The 16,179-nt window shown below is 68.4% G+C and overlaps 10 protein-coding genes across 10 annotated transcripts; 4 read left to right on the top strand and 6 right to left on the bottom strand.

Annotated features, from left to right (window-relative positions):
* Positions 1 to 713: 713 nt before the first annotated feature.
* MICPUCDRAFT_47978 (uncharacterized protein) lies at positions 714 to 2,072 on the bottom strand. Its single transcript, XM_003060446.1, has 2 exons — positions 1,441 to 2,072; positions 714 to 1,101 (listed from the first exon to the last, which is right to left on the bottom strand). Exons 1-2 carry the CDS (start codon positions 1,914 to 1,916, stop codon positions 1,077 to 1,079), a joined length of 501 nt encoding a protein of 166 aa, XP_003060492.1. The 5' UTR covers positions 1,917 to 2,072; the 3' UTR covers positions 714 to 1,076.
* Positions 2,073 to 2,666: 594 nt separating this feature from the next.
* MICPUCDRAFT_60375 (uncharacterized protein) lies at positions 2,667 to 3,293 on the top strand (the record flags this gene model as incomplete). The annotated part of the gene is made up of 1 exon (XM_003060754.1): positions 2,667 to 3,293. The coding sequence occupies one exon, from the start codon at positions 2,667 to 2,669 to the stop codon at positions 3,291 to 3,293; it is 627 nt and encodes a 208-aa protein (XP_003060800.1).
* Positions 3,294 to 3,388: 95 nt separating this feature from the next.
* Positions 3,389 to 5,013, bottom strand: MICPUCDRAFT_60374 (uncharacterized protein; the record flags this gene model as incomplete). Its single annotated transcript, XM_003060445.1, has 2 exons — positions 3,389 to 3,437; positions 3,518 to 5,013. 2 exons carry the CDS (start codon positions 5,011 to 5,013, stop codon positions 3,389 to 3,391), a joined length of 1,545 nt encoding a protein of 514 aa, XP_003060491.1.
* Positions 5,014 to 5,123: 110 nt separating this feature from the next.
* Positions 5,124 to 5,542, bottom strand: MICPUCDRAFT_60373 (uncharacterized protein; the record flags this gene model as incomplete). Its single annotated transcript, XM_003060444.1, has 2 exons — positions 5,124 to 5,308; positions 5,422 to 5,542. The coding sequence occupies 2 exons, from the start codon at positions 5,540 to 5,542 to the stop codon at positions 5,124 to 5,126; spliced, it is 306 nt and encodes a 101-aa protein (XP_003060490.1).
* A 421-nt stretch (positions 5,543 to 5,963) lies between these two features.
* On the top strand, positions 5,964 to 6,545 carry MICPUCDRAFT_5331 (uncharacterized protein; the record flags this gene model as incomplete). Its single annotated transcript, XM_003060753.1, has 1 exon — positions 5,964 to 6,545. A coding segment is annotated over one exon (582 nt), but the record flags the coding sequence as incomplete, so codon positions are not given.
* Positions 6,546 to 7,065: 520 nt separating this feature from the next.
* Positions 7,066 to 7,878, bottom strand: MICPUCDRAFT_60371 (uncharacterized protein; the record flags this gene model as incomplete). The annotated part of the gene is made up of 1 exon (XM_003060443.1): positions 7,066 to 7,878. One exon carries the CDS (start codon positions 7,876 to 7,878, stop codon positions 7,066 to 7,068), a length of 813 nt encoding a protein of 270 aa, XP_003060489.1.
* A 224-nt stretch (positions 7,879 to 8,102) lies between these two features.
* On the bottom strand, positions 8,103 to 9,215 carry MICPUCDRAFT_19140 (uncharacterized protein; the record flags this gene model as incomplete). Its single annotated transcript, XM_003060442.1, has 1 exon — positions 8,103 to 9,215. A coding segment is annotated over one exon (1,113 nt), but the record flags the coding sequence as incomplete, so codon positions are not given.
* A 462-nt stretch (positions 9,216 to 9,677) lies between these two features.
* MICPUCDRAFT_60369 (uncharacterized protein) lies at positions 9,678 to 10,149 on the top strand (the record flags this gene model as incomplete). The annotated part of the gene is made up of 2 exons (XM_003060752.1): positions 9,678 to 9,740; positions 9,949 to 10,149. 2 exons carry the CDS (start codon positions 9,678 to 9,680, stop codon positions 10,147 to 10,149), a joined length of 264 nt encoding a protein of 87 aa, XP_003060798.1.
* Positions 10,150 to 10,289: 140 nt separating this feature from the next.
* MICPUCDRAFT_60368 (uncharacterized protein) lies at positions 10,290 to 13,416 on the bottom strand (the record flags this gene model as incomplete). The annotated part of the gene is made up of 2 exons (XM_003060441.1): positions 10,290 to 11,690; positions 11,863 to 13,416. 2 exons carry the CDS (start codon positions 13,414 to 13,416, stop codon positions 10,290 to 10,292), a joined length of 2,955 nt encoding a protein of 984 aa, XP_003060487.1.
* Positions 13,417 to 13,567: 151 nt separating this feature from the next.
* On the top strand, positions 13,568 to 15,798 carry MICPUCDRAFT_60367 (uncharacterized protein; the record flags this gene model as incomplete). The annotated part of the gene is made up of 2 exons (XM_003060751.1): positions 13,568 to 14,504; positions 14,677 to 15,798. Exons 1-2 carry the CDS (start codon positions 13,578 to 13,580, stop codon positions 15,796 to 15,798), a joined length of 2,049 nt encoding a protein of 682 aa, XP_003060797.1. The 5' UTR covers positions 13,568 to 13,577.
* Between the last annotated feature and the right edge of the window lie 381 nt (positions 15,799 to 16,179).

The raw sequence follows: 16,179 nt of genomic DNA, 5'->3' as shown, positions 1-16,179 counted from the left end.
GTGCGCGGCGATCTTCGAGCGGTACGCGCGAGAGACGCGGGCGTCGTCGGAGCCGCCGCCGCCGCCGCCGCCGGCGCCGCCGCTCGCGAAGACGACGACGAGGCTGCCGGACCCGCCGTTGTTATCGCTGGAGGTGGAGTCGAGCCAGGCTGCGCTCGCGGTGCTCCTGCACTTGCACACGCAAGACGGCGAGGAGGAGGAGGAGGAGGAGGCGGCGGCGACGCGAACGCGAGGAGCGCCGCCGCCGTCGGCGTCGCGCGTCGCGGCGTCGGCGTCCTCGGAGCCTCGGCTCGTCGCGCTGACGCACGCGGTCCTGGCGCGGTTCGCGACGCTCGCGGACGGCGCCGAGGAGGGCGCCGAGGAGGGCGCCGAGGAGGGTGCCGAGAGAAACCACGTGGCTTCGTTCGACGCGACGAACCGCGCTGAGCTGGCGGCGTACTCGCCGCTCGCCGTGGACGCGTTGAAGGCGGCGGCGCGGTTTAAAGACGCGGCGTTCCGCGAGAGCCTGGGGCTCTTCTACCCGACGTTCACGCGGATGATCGAGAGCGAGCACTCGCCCGCGGAGGTGTCGAGGACGCTGAGCGACGTCTTCGCGAAGAGAGTCGGGCCGCTGGTGCTCGCGGCGTTGTAGACGAAGGAAGGAAGGGGAAAGGGCGGGCTCGGGCTCGGGCTCGGGTTCGGGTTCTGGTTCGTTCGCTCGTAGTTTTTTTTTTGTTGTCTTGTCTCGTATGATATTGCAATTCAACTCAACGAAAAGAATCGTGCGTATGTGCTAGCTAGCCGTGGTGTCCGCCGTCGTCGCATCGCTATGTTTAATGAACGGCGACGGCGGTCCATTGTGATCGGGCGCCCAGCGAGCGCGGTCTAAACAAACCCGCATCAGCGGCGCGGCCCATGATCGAAAAAAAAATATTACTCAAAAAAATAACCCCGTTCGCTCACGTCGCGTCGCTCGGCGGCGTGAACACGCCGCGAGGGAGGACGTGAAACGATATGAAACACGGTATGCGTATAGTATAGTCGTACAGACAGACATCAGGTACAGCGTCGAGGCGCGTGCGGCGCGGCGGGCTCGGTTAGTAGTGCTCCCTTCTCGCGCGACTGCCAGGGAACGAGTGAGAGGTAAAAAGTCGTCAGTCATGTCTCAGGTGTCACGCAAGTCTGGTCGTTATTTTTGAGAATTGCGCGCACGCGATTGGCCAGTCCCGCCCCGCAGGAAAAGAAAGGGGGCGAAGCGCGCTGGGTTTCCTCGCGCGGTCGCCTCGACGCGCGCCCGCGGGCGCGACGCCGCCCGCGGGAACGATGCCACGACGCGTCGAAGCGCATCGCCGGCATCGCGCCGCGCGGATTCGACGCGCGATCGCGCGTCGAGACGCCGCCGACCGGGAGGAAAAAGCGCCCGCCGGGGAATCGCGAAAAGTAAGGCGAGAAAAGACGCACCCTCGCCAGTTCCTCGTCCCGTTGTACTGAATCTCGATGGGCTCCGCGCTCGAGCTCCGCGGCGGCGCGTCGTCGTCCACGCCGCCTCTCGCGTCGAAATCGATCGCGCTCTCGCTGAACCGCTGTCTCGGCCCGCCGAGGTCCCCGTCCATGCTGTCGTTGCTGAACGCGTCGCTCTCGCCGCTGCGTTTTCCGAGCTCGACGTCGTCGCACGATTTCCGCGGGTCGAGCGAGAGCGACCTCGTGAGCGACGACGACCCCGTCGACGCCGCGGATCCCCAGCTGCTCTCGCGTCGCGCGAGAAAATCATCCACGCGAATCGCCGCCGCGCGTTTGCTAATCGTCGGCGAGCCGCCGAATCCGGGCGCCGTCGCCGCGTCGAAGCCGACCACGCGGAGCTGCGGCAGCGAGTTCACGCGACGGAGTTCCGCTTCAAGGAGCAGACTTTTGCGCTCGGAAGACGCGCGCTCCAGCATCTCTCGAATGAATACCGAATCCCTCTCGCCGGATCCACCCGCGCGCGCGCGCTTCCGACGCCTCCGACGCGCGCGCCCGACGCCCTTCAGACGAGACGTGCGCGCGCGAACTCTCGCCGACTCGGTTCCGACGACGACGCGACGGCGTTCGTGCCGCGCGCGCGTGGAAAGTGTCGAGGCGCGGCGAGACAAATCCGCGCGAGACTTGTAGACGAGCGAGACTGTTAAAGTTTTTTCTCCCCGGTGCGCTTTTTTCAGACTGGAAACGCACTGGGCGAAATGCACTTTCGCTGCAGGTTCGGGAAAAAGCGTCGTGCGCGGTTTTGAGACAAAAAATCTCGCGCGAAGCGAAAACGTAACCCGCGACTCGTGGTCGAGGGTCTAAACGCGGCTCGACTCCGAGAGATGCGAGTCCTGTCCGACCGCTCGTGCCAGCGCGAACGCCGAGGGAGTCAGGGGGGACGCAAACGCGCCGAGGCGGGGGACGGGACGGGGACGTCTCTCGACTCGCGCGCTGCGAGCGGAGATTTGGTTTTCGGGCGAGGGAGCGCGCGCGCGCGTCGCGTCGCGTCAGTGTTGGCCCGCGCGGTGGCTCGGAGCGGACGCGCGCGCGCGGACGCGTGACCTTCGTGGGCGGAGCGTCGTCGGAGCGTCGTCGGAGCGTCGTCGGAGCGTCGTCGGGGCGCGCGGACGCTCGCGGCGCGTCGAAGGGATCGATCGACTCGACCGAACGCGGGGGAGAAGGATCTGATGACGGGGCGGAGCGTGATCAACTTCGGACGCATCGTCGCGAAGCGCGTGAAGAACAACCTGTTCGGGGGGAAGAACGTCAACACCGGGAACATGATCTCCGAGGACGGCGGGAACAAGTGCGCGACGACGCGCGCGCGTCCCGCGTCGACCCCGTCGCACGATCCGATCCTAAACCCCCCGTCCTCTCTCCGTCCTCTCTCCGTCCGTCGACGTCGTCTCGCTAGGGTTCCCTCTCGTCGTTCGCCTCGCCTCGCCGACCACGCTCCCTCCCTCCCTCCATCCTTTCCCCTAAACCCCAGGACGCGACGGCGATGGAAACCCAACGCGCAGCGCAAGCGCCTCTACAGCGAAGCTCTGGACGAGCTCGTCCGGGTGAACGTCACAACGTACGCGCTGCGCTGGATCGACAAAGCCGGAGGACTGGACGCGTATTTGCTCAACACGACGCCGCAAAAGCTGATGAGCTACAAGGCGTTGGAGCTCCGGAAGCGCGTGCTGGACGCGAAGGGGATCAAGGAGAGCGAGTGGAAGCGGCCGCCGGGGGGGTTGGGGGGGATTCGACCGCCGCGGAGTCAGAGAGAGGCGGACGCGGCGGCGGCGGCGGCGGCGGACGCGAACGCGTAAAACGAACGAAACGCGTTTCATTTCAATTCTCCGTCGTGGTTCGCGGCTTGATAAGCCTTTGAAAGACTTGACGCTTCTGCTTCTCGATGCGAAGTTCAAGCAAGTCCTTTTCCTCCTTCATGTCCTTCAGCTTCGCTATGGCCTCTTTCGTCTTCCGGTGCTCCTCCGCCATCTCCTCTCGCTCCCTCGCGAGCTCCTGCTCCCGGTCTTTGATCTTCTGCAACTTCTTCTGCAATTTCACAGCCATCTCGTCGCCTCTCTCAGCCGCTCTGTCGATCTCGTCTTCAAGCGCTCTCTCTAACATGTCTTCAAGCACTCTCTCGAGCTCTCTCCCCATGTCGAGCTCTCTCTCAAACATGTCTTCAAACACTCTGTCGAGCTCTCTCTGAGCTTCGTCATCCATCTCTTTCCACTTCTCCGACGCCGACGTGTTCTGCTTTGCCGCCGTCAGCTTCGCGTCCAGCTCGGCGATCTTCGCGTCGAGCTCCTCGGACGTCATCTCCTTCGCCGACGCCGACGCGGCACTCGCGGCGTCCGCCTCGGCGCTCGCCTCCTTCGCTCTCTTAGCCGCGTCGGACGCGCTCTGCTCCGCGTCGGACGCGCGCCGCTCCGCCGCCTCGAGCGCCGCGGTCGACGCCTCCGCGTTCGCCCCCGCCTCGCCCGCCGCCTCGCCCGCCGCCGCCGGCGGCGGCGCCCTCACGTCCTCCGCGTCCTTCGCCGCCGCCGTCGCCTTCGCCTCCGCGGCGGCGAGCCACCCCGCGACTCCCGCCTTCGCGTCCTCCTCCTCTCCGCCCCCCTGAAACGCGTGGTCTTTCAGTTTCAAATACACGCCGCAGTGATCGGACCCGAAGAACGCGTCGTCCGGTCTCTGCTCCAGCGCCGCCGGCTTGTCCGAGTACGCGTCCGTGGCTTGCGCGCACTCGACCGCGGCGCGCTCCAGCCCGTCCGACACGAAGAAGTAATCCAGCCGCATGCCTCTGCCCTTGTATCTCCCTGTCGCGACGACGCCCGGGTGCCCGTACCACGTGCACGCCCTCCGCGCGTCGCCGTGCAGATGGCGGTACACGTCCACGAGCTTCGCGGACGTCACGATGTCGTGGAAGCGCCGCCGCTCGTTGTTCGTGAACCCGGGCTGGCCGCGGTCGTCGACGTCCGGCGGCGTCTCCGGCGGCGGCGCGCCCTTCTTTCCCTCCGGCTTTTGGAGCGCGAAAAACTCCGGGTGCGTGACGTCGCGTTCGGTGTGGCACGCGTTCAGGTCCCCGGTCCACACGATCGGTTTCAGGCCTTTCCCGTCCGCGCGCGTCGGCCGTCGCGGGCGGAGAGAAGACGCGTTCGTCTTCGACGTCGCGTCGTTTGAAGTCGTCGCGTCTTTCGAAGCCGCGCACAGCTGTGCGTCGTCGTCGTCGTCGTCGTCGTCGTCGTCGTCGTCGTCGTTTGTTAAAAACGTCTTCAGCTCCGCGTCCCATCGTCGCCGCTTCGCCATGCTCTCCGGCTTCCACCCGTTGTTCTGCGCGTACACGTTGAGAAGCGTGACGTTCTCGAACTCCAGAAACAGAACCCTCCCCTCCGGGTGCTGCGACGCTTCGCCCGCGCGACGCGTCAGCGACCGCGATGCGCTCTTCACCGGAATGTGCTTCTTGACGAGGACGCCGCACCCCGCGCTTCGCTTGTCGGCGCACGCCCAGTGCGGCTCGTATCGGCTCATCGGCTTCTGGCGCATGAGGAGGTCGATCGCGGACTTATCCGCGCGCGCGGCCTTGTCGTCGTCACGCAGGACGTGGCGCCTGCGAGGGACGGGACGGGACGGGACGTCGGACGGTTGAATGAATGTCAACTCTCAACTCTAGGAAGAGCGGGCGCGCGACGCGGCGACGCGAGGTTCGGATCGGCGACGGACGCGCACCGGTTCGGCCCCGCGCCCGCGAGCCATGTCTCCTGCAGGCATATCACGTCCGGGTCGAGGCGCTCGACGTACTTCAGGAAGCACGCCTTGTCGACCTCGTTCTTCATGCGGCCTGAGGGAGAGACAGAGACGCGTGAGTCGACGAGATCTCTCCTGAGCTGTCTGTCGTCAGGGAGGAAGAATCAAATCTGCGCGCGAGATCCGCGGGGTGCTATCGCCGCGCACCGAGGAAACCGTTCGCGTTCCACGTGATGAACGACGTGGGGTCGCTCTTCGGCTCCGGAAGAGCCTCCCCCTTCGCGCGTTTGCTCGCGTCGAGGGGCGCGGCCGCGAAGAAGCGCTTCATCGCGCGCGCTTGTGTGCGCCATCGCATCGCTCCGTCCGACCGTCGCGTCTGGCTGACGAGCTCAGCCGCACACGGCGCGGAAACCTCGGTTCAAACCGCGCGCGGCGCGGAGAGTCCCCTCCGTCGCACGCGCGCGCGTCGTCGCGACTGCCGTCTCTCGCGTCGTCGTTCGCGTCGTCGCCGATATCGTCGCACGACGGCGGCGACGCGCTCGACGTCGCCGCCGCCGCCGCGCGCGATGCCGCCGCCCGCGCGTCGGCGCGCGCCGTCCTCGCCGTTCGCGACGACCGTCCTCGTCCTCCTCTCGTGCCTCGTCGTCCGCGTCTCCGCGGCGACGGACGCGCTGCGTATGGAGCCGCGCGCGGAGTCCGCCGCGGGAGGAGTGGGCGCGGGCAACGGCGACGGCGACGGCGGGTTCAAGGACGCGTTCTTGTCCTCCGTATCCATGATCCTCGTCTCCGAGATGGGCGACGAGACGTTCATCATCGCGGCGATCATGGCGATGCGCCACCCCCGCGTCGTCGTCTTCTCCGGCGCGATCGCCGCGCTGTCGATAATGACCGTCCTGGGCGTCGCCCTCGGCCTCGTCGTCCCGAACCTGATAAGCAAAGACACCGTGTCCAAGGCGGCGTTCGTGCTGTACACCTTCTTCGGCTGCCGTCTCCTCTACATCGCGTGGAAGGCGGACCCGGCGGCGACGATGCAGGAGGAGGTGTCCGAGGTGGAGGAAAAACTCGGCGGGGGTTTGGGACCGAAACCGCCGGCGGGGCCGCTGCGACGCGCGCTCAATCGCGTGTGCACGCCCATCTTCTTGGAGGCGTTCATCCTGACGTTCCTCGCGGAGTGGGGGGACCGCTCGCAGATCACGACGATCGCGCTCGCGGCGCACAAGGAGCCCTACGGCGTCGTCGTCGGCGGGATCATCGGACACGCGTTTTGCACCGGGTTGGCGGTGCTCGGCGGACGCGTCATCGCGCTGAAGATATCGCAGAGGGTCGTCGCGATCGCGGGGGGGTTGCTGTTCTTCGTTTTCGCGTTTCACGCGCTGTTTTACGGCGCGCCGGGGAGCGACATCACGCGGTGAGCGCGGCGCGGGCGCGGCGCGCGCGGGGAGAAGTCTACCGCGCGATGTCGCGACGCGACGGGCGATCGCGGTCGCGGCGGCGACGTGTTGTTTGTCTGCTAATAAGTTGTCTGATAATATGAACATACTCCGTAGTGCGTGCGCATTCTCGAGCGAACGACGAACGACGTCCCGACCTCGACTCGTATTTATTAGACAGTAATAAGGAGGCGAGCGATGAAGTTCAAAGTTCGTCGTCGGGACCGGCGGCAGCTCGGCTGGACGCGAGCGCGCGCTCGCGCCTCGGCGGCGCCGACCCCCCGCCCGCGGGCGCGGCGTCTAACCCAAAGAATCGTATAAAGAATCAACCCATCACGTGATCGTCATCACCGAATCAACTCCAAACAACCAATCACACGTCTCCACGTGGCGCGCGTCGTCGTCCACGTACCCCTCGTCATCAGTCCGAGGAGGAGCTCACGGACGGCGCGTCCGACACGAGCTCCCCGTCCTTCTCGCCCTTCTCCTCGTGCAACACCGCGATGACCGCGTCCATCGTCTTCATCAAAACCTCGCACTTCTCGTGCTCCAGCTTCATCTCGTCGCCCGCGTCCGGCTTCGCCACCTCCTCCCGCAACATCGCCTCGATGAGCTCGTACTCCTCCCGCACTTTCAGCAGTCCCGCCTCCGCGACGGCGGCGGTGGCGACGACGGACGATCGCATCAGCAGCGGCGGCATCCGTTTGAACTTGCCGTACACCGTCCGCACGAGCTCGACGTCGTCCGCGATGATGCACTCCGCGACCATGCGGAGGTGGACGTCGATGATCGTCGTCGCGGCCTCGAGGCCGCCGTCGTACGCCGCCTGGAACACGTCCACGACGGTGATGTCGTCCAGCGCCTCGTACGTTTTATCCGGGCCGAGCTCCGCCAGCGCCATGATGCGGCCGTTCACGCTCGAGTCCCCGGCGTACTTGGCGCACATGTTCGCCACCTGGATCTCGATCTCGTTCCACGACGACACGTCGTCGTCGGTCACGGAGTTGTTGACGTCCGCGCTGCCGCCGCCGGCGCCCGCGCCCGCGCGGAAGTTGGCATTTGCGGCGACCGCGCCGGCCTCGTCCGTGGCGGAGGAGGCGGAGATCGCGGAGGCGCGCGGCGCGCGCGGCGCGCGACACGCGAGGGGGGCGACGGCGACGGCGCGGGCGGACGCGCCGCGCGCGGAGACGGTCGGCCTCGCGACGGTCGCGCGCATCGCGAGAGAGCTCGACATGATGGGGCGCGCGCGCGAGTTGAAGTGACGACGCGCGCGCCGACACGTCCGGTGACGTCGCTCGCTTTCAGCTCCTATACAGCTGCCAGTTGTCGCGTCGACGGATGAGGCTGTTTGCGAGCGGTGCGTTCTGTGCATTTCACCCACCCTCGGGTTCAACATTTGATCGAGATCCGTTTCAACTACTGACCGATGAACGTATTTTCTCCTCCAGTCGCAGTCGCTCACTTCCGCGTCTTCGCAGCCCCTCTCGCAGCCTTCCCCCCCTTCTTCTTCGCGCCGCCCGCGGCCGCCGCCGCGTCCGCCTTCCCGACGCGCCCCGGCGCGTACTTCGGCACCCACTCCTCCCTGAACCATCCCACCGTCCTCTCCCACGCCGTCTCCGAGTCGACGATTGGCGCGTATCCGAGGTCGTCCCTCGCCGCGTCGCCGTTGAAGTGTCGGTTGATGAGAAGCATCCGCACCGCGAACGTGTTCAGTTTGAGCTTCTTCCCGAGGACGCTCCCGACGCACTCGCAGACGCGCCCGAGCGGGTACATGAACCCCCAGCCGGGGAGCTTGAACTTGGAGAAGAGAGACGGGATGCCTAAGATTTGCACGAGCGCGTCGTCGACGAACCTCCAGAGCTTCACCGGCTCGCCGTCCGTGCAAATGTAAAATTTGCGCAGCGCGGGGGACCCGGGGTACAGCGCGCGCTCGCCGAGGATCAGGCCGTGGCAGTAGTTGTCCACGTAGCACACGCTGACGAGGTTATCTCCTGGTCCGAACACGCGCAGCCGAGACGCGTTGAGGAGAAAGTTGTGAAGAAACAAAAAGTCCCGCGGGCCGTACACCTGATGCGGCGCGACGGCGACCGTGAGGAGGTTTTCCCCATCGCACGCCGCCATGCACGCCTCCTCCCCGCGCGCCTTGCTCTCCGCGTACTCCTGAAGAAATTTCTTCGGAATCTCGAGCTCGCTCTCGCGCTTGCCGTTGATGTCTTTCCCGTCGAACCGCGTGCTCGGCGAGGACGACATCACGATCTTCTTGATCTTGAGCTTCTTGCACGCGTCGACGACGTTCAGGGTCCCCTGGTAGTTCACCTTCATGTACATGTCCTTCGCGTGGTACGGCCCCACGAGCGCGGCGATGTGCCACACGCACTCGCTGCCCTCGCACGCGCGCATCACCGCCGCCGGGTCGGTGAGGTCGCCCTGCATCCACACGACGCGATCGTCGTCTGGAGCGTCCGCGGGGCGGGGCGCGATGTCGAACGCGACGACGCGCTCGGCGCCGCGCTCGACGAGCATCTCGACGAGCCTGCGGCCGACGAAGCCCATGCCGCCGGTCACGGTGCACGTCTGCGAAGGAGGAGAGGAGAGGAGAGGAGATGAGAGGAGAGGAGAGAGAGGTCAGGGATCGATTCCGTCGTCGTTTCGATCCGAATCTTCTGTTCGCGCGAGATCGGAGAGCGTTCGCGTTCGGTCGGATCGATCGGAGGCCGCGCGGCGCGCCTTCGGGACGGGGGGGAACTTGTGCTTGGGAGGCATCGCGATCGGTTCGGACGACGGGATCACGCCGCAGAGGGTGTCTCCGAGGGGGTCGTTCGGGTCGCACTCGCCGCAGGCGCAGACGGGGCGGGGAGGTCGCCGCGACGCGCGCACCATGCACTGACGACGACGCCAGCTTGCACGCGGATGCGGATTTGCGGTCGCGAGCGCAGAGTGCGAGTCTTCGCGCGCGTTCTGTCAGGTTCCTTCCCCCGCGGCGACGGCACTTCCGCGCGCGCCACGCGACGCGTCACGCGCTCGTCGCACGGAATGGACGCCGGCGCGCCCACCCCCGGGGGCGGGCCTCAGAGCACCGCGGACCTCACCACCTTCGTGCGTCCCCCGCGCGCGCGCCCCGCCCGACGGCCGCGACGACGCGCGTCGCGCCCTCGTCGTCCGCCCCCCAGTAGCAGAACGAAGCGACGAACGAATCTCGAATTCGAACGTCGCGTCGCGCGCGACTCATCGACGCCCCCGCCGCCGGCCACGTCGCGCCCCGCGCTGACGCCCGCCTCCCCGTCGCTCCGTCCACCCTCATCAGGTCCAAAACCTCCTCACGCAGATGCAGTCCAGGTTCCAGCAGATGTCGGACAGCATCATCACGCGGATCGACGAGATGGGCGACCGCGTCGACGACCTGGAGAGGTCCGTGGGCGAGCTCATCGCGCAGGCGGATGACGAGGGAGCGACGAACGCCGCGACAAACGCGGAGGGAGGCGACGCCGTCGCGGCGAAGCGGTGACGGCGAGCGAGCGATCGGATCGTGTATCGAGGCGGCGGCGGGCGGATCGCTCGCCTCCTTCGAGGCGTCTCTTAATACCTAGTACGAGTAGATTTACACGCTAGCAGCCTTGCTGAGCGCGAACGCGACAGCCGCCGGCGTCACAGCTCGCCGTCCGGCCGCCTGCCCGTGGCGAAGGATATCTTCTTCGGCCTGGCCTCGCCCCCGCCGCCGTCGGCCTCGCCCGTCGCCGCGGGCGCCTCCGTCGCCGCCGCGGACGCCTCGGACGCCTCGGACGCCGCCTCCGCCTCTCGCGCCGCCTCCGCCTCCGCCTCTCGCGCCGCCGCACGCGCGGCTTCCAGCTCCCTCTCCGCCCGCCTCAGATTCTCCGCGGCCTCCTCTTTCGCCTTCGCCCTCGCGGTCGCGATGAACGCCGCCTTCGCCTCCGCTTCCTCCTTCGCGCGTCGCGCGGCCTCCGTCTCCCGCGCCTCGCTCGCGCGCTTCTCAGCCTCGGCCGCGTCGCGCGCTCTCGCCGCCGCCGCCGCCTCCGCCTCCTCCCTCGCGCGCGTCTCCTCCGCCTCGCGTCGCGACGTCTCCTCGCTCGCCGCCTCCGCGTCGACAGCCTTCTCCTCCGCGGCCGCGCGCGCGTTCGCCTCCGCTTCCGCCCTCGCGCGGTTCCTCTCGATCTGCGCTTTTCGCTCCTCGATGGCTTTTAATCGCGCCGCCTGCTCGCGTTGGTACTGCGCCGACGCCTCCGCGCGTCTCCTGTCCGCGTCTTCCTTTTGCTTCTGCTTCATGCGCTCGATCTCGAGGTCGCGCTCGAGTCTCTCCTTCTCCTTCCGCTCCGCCTCCGCGGCTCGCGCGGCTTCGACGCGACGGGCTTCGAGACTCGCCGCCTCGGCCTCGGCTTCTTCGATCGCGGCGGCGCGCTCGGCGGCGGCGGCGGCGGCGGCGTCCGCGCGCGCGCGCTCAATCTCCGCGGCGTGCGCTTCCGCGCGACGCCGCGCCTCTGCGCGCTCGCGTTCTTTCAGCTCCTCCGCGGCTTCGGCGGCGGCCTTCTCTTCCGCTTCCGCTTCCGCTTCCGCTCTCGCTCTCGCCTCGGCTTCCGCGGCTTCGTTCGTTTCCGGTTCGGGCTCGGGTTCGGGCTCGGGTTCGGGTTCGGGTTCGGGCTCGGTCGCCGCCTCGGGCTCGACGTCCGCGGGCTCCGGCTCCAGCTCCAGCTCCGGCGGCGGCGGCGGCGGCGGCGGCGCCTTCTTCCACCGCGCGAACATCCCTCTCGGCTTTTCCTCCTCCTCCTCCTCCTCCGCCGCCGCGACTTCGCGCTCGTCGTCCGCGTCCACGTCCGCGTCTCCGTACCCCGCGTCGGCGTCGGCGTCGGCGTCGGCGTCAAAAGCAGCCTCGTCCGCCGACGCGGCGGACTCGTAGTAGTCGTGGTGATGCTCGTACGTCGTCTCCGTCTCCGCGTCCGTCTCCGTCAAAAGCCGCTCCTCCGCGACGTCGAGCTCGAGACTTTTCGACTTCTCATCCGCGTCCGCGTCCGCGCCGTCGAAGTCAGGGCCGTTCTATACAAGCGAACGTCGGGGTGGAGTTGAAAGGTGTCAGTTGGCGTTGAAAGGCGTCGAGGGCGGGTATTGAACGCGAGGGGTGGGCGCAGAGATGCGCCGGGCAAAGTCCTTAAGGATCGGCGTTCACATCGCCAACGCGGTCGTATGGGGACCAGTGTATAGAACGCACCTCAAAGTCGCCGTCTCCGACCCCTGCGCCGCCGTCGAAGTCGCCCGGGGACAACCCCTCGGGCGGCTTCGGCGGCATCGCCGCGCCGCCGTCTTCCGGGGTGTATCGATACTTATAGTCCCGCTCGAGGTCGTCGAGGTCGTCGCCGGCGTCGTCGCCGCCGGCGTCGCCGGCGGCGGCGCGTTCCGCGCGTTTCTTCGCCTCTCTCGCTAACCCCGCCTCCCTCGCCGCGATCGCGGCGGCGACAGCCTTACTCCCCGCGGCGTACGCCGCACGCGCGCCAAACTTCATCGCGATCGCGCCGTTCTTCGCCGCCACCGCGGTGTACTCCCTCACGAGCGCGTGCTTGACGTATCCGTACGTCCACGCGCCGAGGAGCGCGAGGAGGAAAAAATAAAAACAAATTCCCCCGAGGACTCCGCCCCGTCGGCCGACCCTCGTGACGCACGCGCTCGCGTCCGCGCTGCCGCTCAAGACGCACGTGCCATCGGTGTTGAACGCCATCGTCGTGACGAATATCATGTGCGAGCTCTTGTCCGTCTTTGTCACCCTCAGCGTCTCCGCGGAGGCGAGATGGAGGTGCCCTTCCGAGGTCCCGACCGCGACGGACGCGCCGTCGGGCGACAACGCCATGGCGCTTATCGGGTCCCTGCACACCCGCCGCGCGCTCCGTATCGTCCACGTGTCCGTGTCCCAGATCACCACGTGTCCATCGCCGTCGACGTTCAGCCCCGTGTACGCGACGTTCGTGCCCTCGGGGCCGAACCCGGCGAATCGAAACGCGCACCGTCGCGCGTTGGGCGCGCGGGTCCATCGCAACGCGCGCACGCGCTCGCCGCTCTGCGTGGACCACACCGCCGCGCCGCCCTTCCCGTTCCCGTCCTCCCCGCGCGCGTTCGCCGCCTCCGCGCTCGTGGTGAGGATGAATCGCCCGTCCGGGGAGAAGGCGAGGCCGGTCACCGCGTCGGCGTGCGCGTCGAGCGTCGTGAATTTCATCTTGAGCGACGGCCACGCGACGACGCGGACGCGTCCGTCCGCGAGCCCGAGCGCGAGGGTGTTCCCGCCCGCGGTGAACGCCGCGGACTTGATGTCGACGTCCGCGAGGGCGACGCGCAGCGCGGCGCCGTAGTCGTCCACGCGCGATGGCGTCAGTGTGATGGGCGACGGCGGGAGGGATCCGTCCGCCGGTCGTCCGCCCATTCGCACGCCGGGGCCGCCGGGGCCGCCGGGGCCGCCGGGGCCGCCGGGGCCGCTCGCGCCCGCGGCCTCGACGTCGAAGACGCTGACGTCGCCGCCGAAGATGCACAGCAGGTGCTTCTTCGTCGGGTGCATCACGAGACCGGTCGGCGCTTGCTCGTCCGTGTGCGCCCAGTGCAGAGGCTCCGTGAGCGTCGCGCCGTCGAACGTCGCGACCATGACGCGGTTGGGAATGCCGCTGCTCCGCTTGCCGCCGCCGCCGGCGACGATTAAGCATCGGTGGTCCGCCCACGCGGAGGCGTAGAGCGGGGCGCCGAACTTCTTCACGTTCGGCCCCGGGGGTTTCTTCTTGCCCATGGCGACGGGGACGAGGCCGGCGCGTGGAAGACTGTGGAACGAAGAATCGATGTCAACGGCCGGGCCGAGAAGGACGCTGACGACCCAACCCTCGGCGAGGGTTGCGTCAAACATCGTCGCGGACCTGATCAGTGATCACCGCGCGCGCCGGCGTCGCGTACATGCGCTGTCTGTCTTCGCCGAAGCTCGACCAACTCGAGGAGGACGAACGCCTCGCCGCGAAGTTCACCGCGACCGCGAAGCACGCCGCGCCCGCGTCCGCGGCGGAGAGCAGCGCGAAGAATACGAAGGGTGGAGGGACGATGCATCGTTTCGGCCCGCCCGAGGAGAACGGCGACCGCCGCGCGCGCTTCAACGCGTCCGACGGCCGCTACGCGCTCGCGAAGGAGTGGACCCCGCCGTCCGGTCCGGTCCCGTTCAACCCGGAGGGCTCGACGCGCGTCACGCTCGCGACCCTCCCGGGGGTGAAGCAGCACCGATGCCTCCTCTTCAACGTCGGCGACGCGCTCGTCGTTCGAAACTACGACGCCGCGTCCACGTCCGAGCCGATCCGAATCCTGTGCTTCCCCGGGACGTTCGTGACGTGCCACGCGCACCGCCCCTGCCCCGCGTCCTCGCCGGACGCCAGGGACCTCCTCCTCGGCCTCGCGAACGGCGAGGTCCACTGCGTGAGCCTCCGAGGGCTGATCCGAGAGGGCGGACGCGGCCCCTCGAGGACGCTTCCGTCGGGCTCGCTCAAGTTCAACTCCGACGGCGGCGGCGGATGCGGCGGGAGCGCGGTGGCCAAGTCGGCGCACCTCGCGAACGCGCCGCGGTGCAACGACGTCGCGTGGAACCCGGGCAGCGCGGGCGGGTTCATCTCCGTGCACGCGGACGGGAACGTCTACGCGTACTTGGACCCGGCGCTGGACGCGGGCGCGGATCCGAGGTTTCCGCCTGTCAAGGGCGACGTGTCGAGCGTCTCGGTGACGCCCGGACGGACGGAAGGGAGCAACCCGTTCGCGCGGTGGCACCTCTCCGGCGCGCCTCTGACCGCCGCGGCGTTTTCTCCGCCGGAGCGCGCGGGCGGCGGCGGCGGCGGGGGTCAGGTGCGTCCTATACACTGGTCCCCATACGACCGCGTCGGCGTTGTGAACGCCGATCCTTAAGGACTTTGCCCGGCGTGTCTCTCCGCCCAGCCCTCGCTTTCAATCCCCGCCTTCGACGCCTTTCAACTCCACCTGACGCCTTTGAACTCCACCCCGACTTTCGCTTGTATAGAACGGCCCTCAACGGTGCGCCGTCGTCGGCCTCGACGGGCTCTGTCGCGTCTTGGACGTGAGAGACTGGGAGCGCCCGTCGCTCGTGGACGGGTTCAAAGGATACTACGGAGGTCTCAACCACGTGTGCTGGGCGCATCGCGGGAAGTACATCCTCGCCGGCGGCGAGGCGGACATGATCGAGGTGTGGAACGTGAGAGAGCGCGCCGTGGTGGCGTGGGCGGAGGGTTTGAACTCGTACGCGTTGCGATGCGCCGCGGACGAGATCGCGAGCGCGGCGTTGACGCGAGGCGTCGGCGTCGGCGGCGGGCGGAGCGACGACGACGACGACGCGGACGCGGGCGACGACGGCGACGCGACCATCGGCGACATGGACCTCGGCGACGGCGCTTCTGAACGCGCGCGCGGCGCCAGCGCCGGCGCCGGCGCCGGCGGCGGCGACTTGCTGCACGAGATTGAGCCCGTGGAGACGTTGCGATTCGGCGCCGTCGGCGCGGACTGCGCGCTGTGCCTGTGGGACCTCCCCGTGGACGGCGACGACGACGGCGGTGACGACGACGACGACCGCGCGGGGGTGCCGTTCTCCGGGGACGAGATGGAACTCTCCCAGCGACCCGCCGCGCCCTACGCCTTCGGCGGCGACGCGAAGCCGCCGCTCCCGGTGCCGCTGCCGCGTCTGCCGCCGTCGTCCGGGGACGACAAGCCGCCGTCACGGCCTCCGTCGCGCTCGCCGTCGAGGGCGGGGGCTCCTCTCCGACCGGATTCGCCGTCGTCCGTGATGAGCCACGACGTCGCCGCCGGCGCGGCGGACGGCGCCGGCGCCGGCGCCGGCGCGGCGGACGCGAACGAGAGCGACGACGACTTCGTCGTCGCGACCCTCGCCGCCGCCGACGACGACGACCCGCGGCTGCCGTCCATCTTCGCGTACGTCGGCGTCGGGCAGGTCATCGCGCCGTCGGCGTGCCGCGGCGACGTCCACAACCGCCTCTCGCCCGTCGTGTCGCGGAAGCTCCACGACGAGCCGACGACGGAGGTGCTCTTCAACGCGGACGGCGTAGTCACCGCGTGCGCGGGGGGGATCGTGAAACTGTGGGCGCGGCCGGGGGGGATGGATCAGGAGTGAAGCGAAGCGAAGCGAAGCGCGCGGTGACGCGACGGACCCGGACGCGATGCGACGCGGATCGACGCGACCGGCGCGCGAGCAGGCGCGGCTCCGGGCTGAAAAAAAAACCGACCGGGCAAGACCGACCGACGGCGGCGCCCGGGACGTCTTGGACCCGACGACGTTTCCCACGAGCGAACTTGGAGAAACGGTTCGAACGGTTGTATAACGGTTCGAACGCTCGCGTTTCGTCTGCGATTTCCACTCGCGGCGGCGGAGGGGCGCGCGCCGCGGCGACGGTCCAGGTGACGATCTCTCCCCCGCCCGGGAGGGATTGCCGGGGGGATCGCACGCCGCTCGCGAATCGCCAATCCTTCCGGAAAGATACCGGCGGCGGCGGCG

Source organism: Micromonas pusilla (assembly GCF_000151265.4).
Source record: "Micromonas pusilla CCMP1545 genomic scaffold MICPUCscaffold_8, whole genome shotgun sequence".
In the NCBI taxonomy this organism is placed as follows: domain Eukaryota; kingdom Viridiplantae; phylum Chlorophyta; class Mamiellophyceae; order Mamiellales; family Mamiellaceae; genus Micromonas; species Micromonas pusilla.
The sequence above is the reverse complement of the archived record's forward strand: the minus strand, read 5'-3'. Positions and strand labels throughout refer to the sequence as shown.

Excerpts from the sequence above, each read along its gene's own strand:
- MICPUCDRAFT_47978 (XM_003060446.1), bottom strand. The coding sequence starts at position 1,916 with ATGCTGGAGCGCGCGTCTTCCGAGCGCAAAAGTCTGCTCCTTGAAGCG. Across the intron at positions 1,102-1,440 it reads GGGACGAGGAACTGGCGAGG|TCGCGCGAGAAGGGAGCACT; the intron begins GTGCGTCTTTTC and ends GTTCCCTGGCAG.